General features: G+C 48.6%; 1 protein-coding gene across 1 annotated transcript; it reads right to left on the bottom strand.

Moving 5' to 3' along the window:
* Window positions 1–5: 5 nt before the first annotated feature.
* Window positions 6–7,868, bottom strand: il17ra1a (interleukin 17 receptor A1a). The gene is made up of 11 exons (XM_079735538.1): window positions 7,590–7,868; window positions 7,367–7,391; window positions 7,038–7,184; window positions 6,785–6,906; window positions 6,405–6,531; window positions 6,277–6,324; window positions 6,031–6,170; window positions 4,081–4,155; window positions 3,790–3,859; window positions 3,577–3,696; window positions 6–3,009 (listed from the first exon to the last, which is right to left on the bottom strand). Exons 1-11 carry the CDS (start codon window positions 7,674–7,676, stop codon window positions 1,526–1,528), a joined length of 2,445 nt encoding a protein of 814 aa, XP_079591664.1. The 5' UTR covers window positions 7,677–7,868; the 3' UTR covers window positions 6–1,525.
* Window positions 7,869–9,246: the final 1,378 nt, after the last annotated feature.

Consider the following 9,246-nt stretch of genomic DNA (forward strand, 5'->3'; position numbering starts at 1 on the left):
GGGAATGTTTCTCATCATTTTATTCTGGTCCATCTCCCCCTCCCCCTTAAGGGAAACACTTGCATAGTCCAGGTTTAAATACAAGAATACATGTCAAATACATTACATATTGTGCAATCGATGGATCTATTTCCTTATTATTACCGTTCTATTCAGTCACAGAACGTTTTATGAAACTTTAACTGTTGGTTAATTGCATAATTCAGCATTGACCAACAGTTGAGGAATCATGAACTACAACTCCCTGCTTCTGCCTTCTGAATCACGTTAGATACTTACACCGCTGTGTGTTATTAGTCACATTCTGTATGGTGTTAGTTCACAATCGGTTCTGGACTTGACTAGATTCAGCAAGATGACTACACTGAGAGTTGTCTTTTTGTGTTTTTCTTGTCACTGGTCACATGCCAAAGTTGTTAAAGAGTTACCAAAAACTCAAAACCAAATCTCATGAACAGTACAAGACACGGTATCAAACACAACAGGTACTCTGACACTTGGTGTCTCAGTCGTTTGTATTTTGTATTCCCCGGCGAAATCACCTCAATTACAAGTTATAACAATGAAATTGAATTAGCAATGGTTAAGCAGATATGGCGCTGTTTCTAGAGGCGTGATTTAAGTGCTTGGTGACTCAAGAAAGTTTGACCCTTCTTTAAACCATGTCTTATTGATAGCATTATAAGTGTAGGCAGCATGCTATGCCATTTTTAAATCTCTGCTTTTCAACTGTTTTCTTTCCCGACTGCAGTTTTTAAACCGTAGCAGACCTGTGCTACGATTGATCAACCATACATTTAAATCACGATAATTGTTGTTTCAAAAGGCGTACGGTTCGTACTTAATGGGTCATTACTCACTCGGCTTAGCAAAAGAGGATAAATAATGAAAGGCTGAATAAGTTCACACAGGTTGGGTTTCTAAATTTCATAACAAACCACAAAATGGTGCATGCGGAGTTGTCGCTATTTTAAGATACACTCTTAGCTCTCATTTGACACTAAATCACTTCCAAGTCAATGACTCATTATTCGATTGGGTTCACAGAAAGCAAACATTCTACCTGTACAATGTGTGTTATCAATATTGATATGACCAATTGTATGTACTGTAGATTGTACAACAGAGTATTTATGTGGTTGAAAAAAAGTCAATAAATCTCGAGAGATAGCACCCGGTCGAATTGAGTGCTTTTTATTTCCTGCGGCCAAGATCCGCCAGAAATGAAGGGGGTGGGGGGGGGGGTCAATAATACAAGTGTTTAATATCTGGGCAGCAGTAGCTCAGGAGGTAGAGCGGGTCGGCTGGTAACCGCAAGGTTGCTAGTTCGATCCCCGGCCCCTCCTCGCTCAGTGTCGAGGTGTCACTGAGCGAGACACGTCACCCTGATTCTTCCCGACGAGCTGGCTATCGCCTTGCCTGGTTGACTCCGCTGTCGCTGTGTGAATGAATGGGTGAATGTCAGGCAATATTGTAAAGCACTTGGGATAAAAGCGCAATATAAAGGAGTCCATATCTATGTTATCTATGTGAGCGCAGTCTGAAACAGCTCCTGCTGCAGCCTTGCCAGAGCTACCAGCGGATCAGTCTCTGGTTCTGGCCGGCTCCGCCGGGACGGCTCCTTGGAGATGTAGCCCTGATCGGAGCCCGTGCTGGGGCCCTTGTTAGAGGGCCCCAACAGAAGCTCATTCTCCCCTACCTCGACGGGATGGGGCCCCCCAAGCAGCAGCTGAAGCTGCCGCAGTTCCTCAATGTCTGAGCGGGACGGGTACTGAGGGTCCGTTGGACCTTGGTCTGACCCAGGGCCGGGGCATGAGACCAGGGTTCCCTCCTCCTGCTCCTCGGACTCCTGCTCCTCCTCCTCCTCCTCCTCGTCCTCTTCCTCAACAGGGGCGCGACCAACGGCATCTTGCCGGACGCTGAGCCACTGCTGACAGACCTGTAGCAGCGACTCGTTGAGCGACGGCACGGCCAGGAGCATGCGCCCCTCCTCGGTGTCGCGGCCGTGCGGACACTGCTGGGTCACGACGCCTAGGGGCCGATTGACCAGCGGCGCGTTCACCCGGTACGGCTCCAGGGACGGGGGGTTGACCCACGGCTCCACCGCCGCCACGGAGGGGGGGCCACCGTCGTGGTTCAGCTCGGGCGTCAGCACGTACACCGAGTTGGCGCTCTGCACCAACGCCTCGTTGATGTAGACGGGGGTCCCGTCGCGGATCAGAGGGACGCACTCCAGGACCGGAGGGACGTCCGGGAGCTGGTTGAGCAGGTTCTGCCGAGCCAGCGCGTCCTCCTCGCCGGCGACGCATTCCGCCTCGAACCAATCCGGGTTCTCCGTCTGGAAGGCCTTGAAGGTCCGGATGGCGTCCCTCAGGGCCCGGCCCGACGGACAGGTGAAGTACTCCTCCTTGCCGATGCCCTCGATGTGGTTGACGCGGCCCGGCTGGTACTTCTCCATCTCCAGGATGCGGAAGTACAGCTCCTCGAAGTGCTTCATCAGCCGGTACTTGACGGCGATGTCAAAGACGGACGGCACGTCGCGCTCGTCGCTGACGTCCTCAAAGTACGCCACGATGTACTTCCCCAGTGCGGCGGGCTGGTGCATGTTTGGCAGGAACAGGTTGAGGAAGGGCACCAGCATGTCGTCGTTGGGCGAGAGCACGTCCTCCCTCAGTAGCACGCGCTCCTCGCCACACATGGCCCTCCACTTGGCCTGCACCCCCCGCGAGCACAGGATCAGGATCTTGTCCAGGGGGTGCTGCAGCTGCTGCCGCTGCCACTCCAGCCAGCGCGCGGTGCCCACCGTGCCCACCATGGTGGCGTCCAGCAGGTCCACCAGCACGTCCGTGCCGCACTTGGACTTGAGGAAGGCGCAGAGGTTCAGGACCACGGAGCGGAACAGCGGGTGGTCCTGGGAGTAGATGACCAGCAGCTTTGGGGGCTGCAAGTCCAGCCGGAGTCGCTCCTCTTGGATCGGTCGGGGGGTGAGATGGACGTCGCTGGGATCCACTGCCGAAGGGGGACGGGACGAATGACATGGTGGTATGAGATGAGATCAACTCGATTGTCATTAAGCAGAGGACAGGTACAGAGCCAATGAAATGCAGTTGACATCCAACCAGAAGTGCAAAAGAAGCATTAAATACCGAAGTGCAGGTTGAGTACAGTATTCTGTGAAGTTATTATGAGTGTCTTAAAAGGTAACATGTTATACCGCCAGGTGTGAGTGTGACTGGACGTAACAAGTCGTTTTGAAAATCGTCCTCTTCCACAGGTGGGCGTGTCTACCTAGATGTACGACGGATAGATGAGCAACGTTTGCTACAGTCCGCTGGTTAGGCCGGTAGACTGATCTATCCAGCACACATCTTGGTGGACACACCCACTTCTGATGTCAGAAGAGGCAGATTTTCAAAATGGCTTATTAAGGCTAATCACACTCACACCTGGGGGTATACTATGTGACCTTTAAAAGTGTGTTCAAACTGGACCAAATAAATAACCAAAGTGGCAATGCTTTTGAATCAAGAGTAAAAAGAATGCATGTATAAATAACAAGCATAACATTTGACTCACATTTTTTAGGTCTACGGATGACATATATACATATACATGCTATCACCACACACAGGAAGACCAACCCGAATCCAATCCATGAGTATTGAGCAAACGGCACAGGGGAAGTGGTTGGTGTCACTGTAAAATATGAACAGCGGTATAGTGACAACACAGTTACCAACACAGATTTGGCCAGTATGTCTATGGCTGTAGTAGCTCAGCCACTGATACCTCTACAGATAGAGAAGTTCTTTGTTCGCCTGCCGCAGTCGCGCTGACATTCTGGGAAGAAGGGCTGGATCTGTAAAACATATTCACATAATGAACAATACTGATTTTTACGATTTTAGTCAGTTTAATCAATAAAAAAAATGAAAAGGCAAAAGGGATACCAAAATGCAGAAACTGCTTTCACGCAATCTGTTATTGTCTTATTTTTATTAGTATTATTATTATTATTATTATTACAGAGATGAATTTATGATTCCTCGATCATGTTCTTCAGATGGTTTCAGATGTTACCTCTACAGCCATCTTGCAGCAGCTCAGAGGCCAGTCCTTGATATTAAATGTCACATTCAACGACGCCATTTTGTTCTGTAAAGAAACACATACAGTACTGGTTATGTACCGGCCATACCATCCCAACGTGCATGACCTTAAAAGAACTTACTGCTGAAATATATTCGCTGGGTTAACCATTTCAGTTAAACTCGTTTGATGTGCCTGTTGGGTTCACTACAACACCACATAACGCTGTTCCAACCATAGGTATTCGCTGACGGTTTGGTTTATCCGACTGTGAAACCAGCTCCTGTACGTTTTATCATTAACCACACATCTTTTGGGACCTTAGTTGAACCTAACTACAACGTCGCCCAGCCGACAAGGACAGAGAGCGGAGCACATATGGATCTGCTCACCATCCATCTCTCTGTGATCCCATATGTTTAAATCCTTTCAAAACAAACCACACAGCTCAACCCCGTTTTCATTCGACAGAAAGGCTTTTTCATGATGACAGTGAAGCGTAGTAAAAGGCTGCGATAGATCCATATAATTTGGCATCAGTTGCAAGGAGTGAGGGCTGTTGACTCTCTCTGGTGGTTTCTTCCCCACCGGTTTGGTTTTTCATTGACCTTCGAAGAACTTCAGGTTAGGGGATAATGTGTGGCCCTTTGAGATCTCAGCCTGTACCAAAACACTTGACATGAGCCCGCTTTGGATAAAAAAGGTGGAGACCCAAGATTAATATCTTACTGAGAACACAATGGAACCTGCTTGTGTACAAACACAGTCCTAACACTAATCTTTTAGAGAGGGGTAGGTATTCTCAATGATTTATGCAGTGCATTGTGGGCCAAACCGTGGACGGGCTAGTAGAACTGGTTTGACAAAACCAACCATCCAGACCGACGTGCAAACCATAAACACCATCCCAAGCCTAATATTATTATTGCTACATGACACTAATCCCAGTCACACATGTTTACATTGCCAGAGAGGCTATAAGAGAGAAGGCTTTCTCTTCTATTGTTTGGGATATCAATAAAGATCTGGTGTGTGTGAGTGAGTGAGTGAGTGAGTGACTGAGAGACTGAGTGAGTGTGTGTGAGAGAGACATAGAGAGAGCAGAGAAGATAAAGACGACCATAAAACACCAAGGTAATTTCCTGGCGAGGCGTCATGTGTTCTAAAGAAAACCGGCGTACACCATGCGTGGCTACACGGTACAAAACTCCGAAACATCGTTTTTCGGGTGTACAGCGTTGCTTTCGCTCACGTTACGCAGGGAGGAAACACATGCACAGGCTTTGATGTACCACATTGCACCACACAGGATTAGCAGAATGGCATCAAAAGGGGGCATGACACTAAAGTCACTGACGCACAGATTCCACAGACAAGAGAAGGGGACTTCGGGCGTCCCGGTGGTTCACTGGCTAGAGTGGGTACCCTTAAAGGTGACCTATCATACCGCCAGCTGTGAGTGTGGTTGGCAGTTACAAGCCGTTTTGAAAATCGGCCTCTTCTGACATCACAAGTGGGCGGGCCCACCTAGGTGTATGGTGGAACAACAGGTTCACCTTTAAAGGGGACATCTCATACCACCAGGTGTGAGTGTGATTAGCCATTACAAGCCGTTTTCAAAATGTGCAGCATTGTGACATCACAGGTGGGCGTGTCCATCTAGATGTGTGACGGATAGATGGACACGCCAACCTGTGATGTCACAATGCTGCACATTTTGAAAATGGCTTGTAATGGCTAATCACACTCAAACCTGGTGGTATGAGATGTCCCCTTTAAGGCCCAGTCCTTACCGCGGCGACACGCGTTCGATTTTTTGCCCGTGGACCTTTGCTGCATGTCTTCCCCTCCCTCTCCCATACCTTCCTGTCTTACTCACTTTACAATAAAAAAGGATTAAACCTTGAAAAAATAAGAAAATAAATAATTAGGGTACTCCACCATGTAGGCGTCCTTTTGTTGGTGCCTCCCTTCACACCGGACGATCACCATGTATCTTTCGGCCAGTCTGTCAGTGCTGAAGCACACAGACAGCGTGTGAGCGTCAAACACCTCGGTCACGTTGGGGCTCCAAAGGCTTCCTGTGTGGACCCACACATCGACCAATCACATCGACCAATCACACCACAGCTCACCCGGCGACAACAGGATTATTAATGAAGTGTGCGGTGATCGGGTTTCACTCACCGCGCTCGATACAGAACTTGCTCTTCTTTAGTACGGGATGTTGGCAACCTAAGGAACCAACGAATTGTGAGTGTGATAACAAATACAACGAACAGGAAGTGCTGTGACCATATATAGGCATGTCCTACCTGGGACAGTGATCTCCTTGTGGACGTTGTAACTGGTGTGGAGAGGCTCCGGTTTGGGGATGTTGAAGACCGAGACCAGATACGTCTGGCCGGGGTCCACCATGACAGTAGAGACTGAGAAAGACCACTAGAAGAAGAGATAAAATAACGTGAGTGTGTGTGTGTGAGTAGACTCCTTCTCTCTCTCTCTCTCTCTCTCTCTCTCTCGCTTTCTCACTCTCTCTCTCTCTCTCTCTCTCTCTCTCATGCTCTCTCTCTCTCTCTCTCACACTCTCTCTCACTCTCTCTCTCACTCTCTCTCTCTCTCTCTCTCTCTCTCTCTCTCTCTCTCTCTCTCACACACACTCTCTCTCGCTCTCTCTCGCTCTCTCTCTCCTTACCTTCTCCCCGTCTGGATTCCTGGAGGTTAACTGCTGGGAGAAGGAGTATCGAACGCAGAGGACCTGGTTGGTGTCCCTCACCAGGAGGTGGAGCTCCGTTCCCCTCAGGTAACTGATGCTCCCTGCGTGGCGGCAGAAGAGAGGTGCGAGTTGAACTTCGCAGAGTCTGATCATTCTTCTCCTTAATGTGAGCCCCCCCCCCCCCTCCCCCCCATCGACTCGGTCCGGGGGACACACGGTGAGCCAGGCTTACCATCGTCCACCATGTTCCACCTCGCGTGGACGACCGGGAACACGTTCCCCTTCTCGTCCTCTCGCGTCTCCCAGCGGGCATCGAGACCCTCGGGGGCCGCGGGGATGTACTCGGTCCTATTGGACAGACGCCTGCTAATGCAGTTATCTACACGAAAACAGAACGACGACGGTAAAGGTTGTTTAACATTCAGATCCGAGAACAGGCATACCCACAGTACACACAATAATGGAGCCTGTCCATCAAACAACGCGATGCTGAGTGGAAATGACGACGACGATTTGACCGTGAACATTAAAATGAGTGAGGGTGAACACGTTGACACTCACTTATGTGGACTTTACATCCCAAACCCTGCGGAAAAACAAACACAAAGGCCATATTGTTACAGGACAATTTCTACATGATCTTTTTTTATTATCATGTTTTGAGTGTTATTAATCATTGAATAGGGCCACGGTCACTGATAGGCCACTACACACCTACACATATGTATGTAGACGTATAGGCTAAGAGGGCTGGTATATTATTCATATTATATGTAGGCCCTACCTGTTGGGAACAGTCAGAGGACGACCCGGGGACGATCCGCAGACCGAGAGAAGCGTGGAGGAAAATCAGAACGAGATACCGCCGCATAGTTACTGTTGGACGGGGAGCGCCTCGTTAATCCCATTGTGCGCACTTTCGATCCATTTTACGTCCGATCCCCGCTTCAAAAGGTCAGCAAGTCGACGCCGAGAGGTTGTTTTGAAGCCGTGTCGTACAGTACAGGGCAGATCTGAACAGACAAGCGGCCGTTTATGAGTCAACTTCCTGGTACACAGGCAGTGTGTGTTTGTGTGTGCGTGTGTGTGTGTGTGGTTGGACTTCCTGAAAGCTCTTTAACCTGTAGGTAGTAACCTGAGGACGTGATTTTATGTAGATGAGATTACTTTACATTTTTTATTCCTGTTTCATTGCACTGGCTCTAGGATCTTGGCTGTATGTAGACAATAAAGATAAACAAATGTCAGTATCATGAATGCATTGAGGAGAATAAACATCTCAGCTGGCTATGGATAATGTTAGTTGGCTAACAGATCAATATTGATACACACATTTGTATTGAATAAATAATAATTAATCGGCTAAATATAGAGTTGAGTGAATAAAATAATATGACGGTGACGCACCGTCACAATAACTCAATAACCATAACTACAATACACCTGTTTTTCAATGTTGATTGAATAACAGATTGATGAATATCTATGCCTTAGTTTCTGAACTCCTGAATCTCTCAGGTGTTCGATGCCTGTACCAATATACCTTTAATAATTAACCAAATTAAAATGCAATGTAGCTTTTACACCACAAGGTGGCAATAAAGTACCGTTATATGAGATGCACGAATATCTGTCTCACACTGCGTGCGTGTCTGTCTGTCTGTCTGTCTGTCTGTCTGTCTGTCTGTCTGTCTGTCTGTCTGTCTGTCTGTCTGTCTGTCTGTCTGTCTGTCTGTCTGTCTGTGTGTGGTTGTGTGTGTTTAGGGGGGCGGGGGCTACAATGCCTATACGATGACATTTCTAACCACACATTTTACATGCTCAATGCATGTTCCCAAAATAATGAAAACGTTTTGCCTTCAAACTCCACCCTACATATGTGTACACATCACCCCAACTCAGCCGTGAGGATCACCCTCGTGACCTTGTCACCCAGACCTCATCGTGTCGTCCTACTACATAACCCGTGTTTTGTTTTGTTTTTTTACATCAAAGCAGGCTTCTATCACCATTCACGTCCTCGTGCAACAACACCTGCAGCACTCGACAGCGTGTACGCTACCCTCGATTACGCCCGATCAGAATCACCTCCCAGCAGGTGACGCAGAAACGTGTCACATCACGCGGCAAGGACGCCTTGGGTCGCCGTGTGACGGCATTCTGTGTGAACCCGCGCGGATCAACCGTCTTATCGCTGCGCCGCTCCAGTGGGCGCGTGACCGCATGGTGGTGGTCGCCACTACGGGAGCCCGCGCGCCCGCGCCCGTGTTTTAATGGTGGGGAATATTAAAAGTGGGAAAGTGAACGAGCATGTGGGTCCGTATTACCCTTCAGTGAATCCAGGTGTACTTCGCGCAGATGTTGTGTTCATGCGCTGGCTTACGGCCCGGGCGCTGGGTCGGTATTTTTTCTTTTAAAGGGGAGGAAGGCAGCGAGTGAGG

This window comes from Pollachius pollachius (genome assembly GCF_949987615.1).
Source record: "Pollachius pollachius genome assembly, chromosome: 4".
NCBI lineage: Eukaryota > Metazoa > Chordata > Actinopteri > Gadiformes > Gadidae > Pollachius > Pollachius pollachius.

What these genes read in the sequence shown, in the direction of transcription:
- il17ra1a (XM_079735538.1), bottom strand. Translation starts at nt 7,676, where the DNA reads ATGCGGCGGTATCTCGTTCTGATTTTCCTCCACGCTTCTCTCGGTCTG. An exon ending in CAAGTTCTGTATCGAGCGCG is followed by an intron (nt 6,171 to 6,276) that starts GTGAGTGAAACC and finishes GGGTCCACACAG; the next exon opens with GAAGCCTTTGGAGCCCCAAC. An exon ending in GCTGCAAGATGGCTGTAGAG is followed by an intron (nt 3,860 to 4,080) that starts GTAACATCTGAA and finishes TATGTTTTACAG; the next exon opens with ATCCAGCCCTTCTTCCCAGA.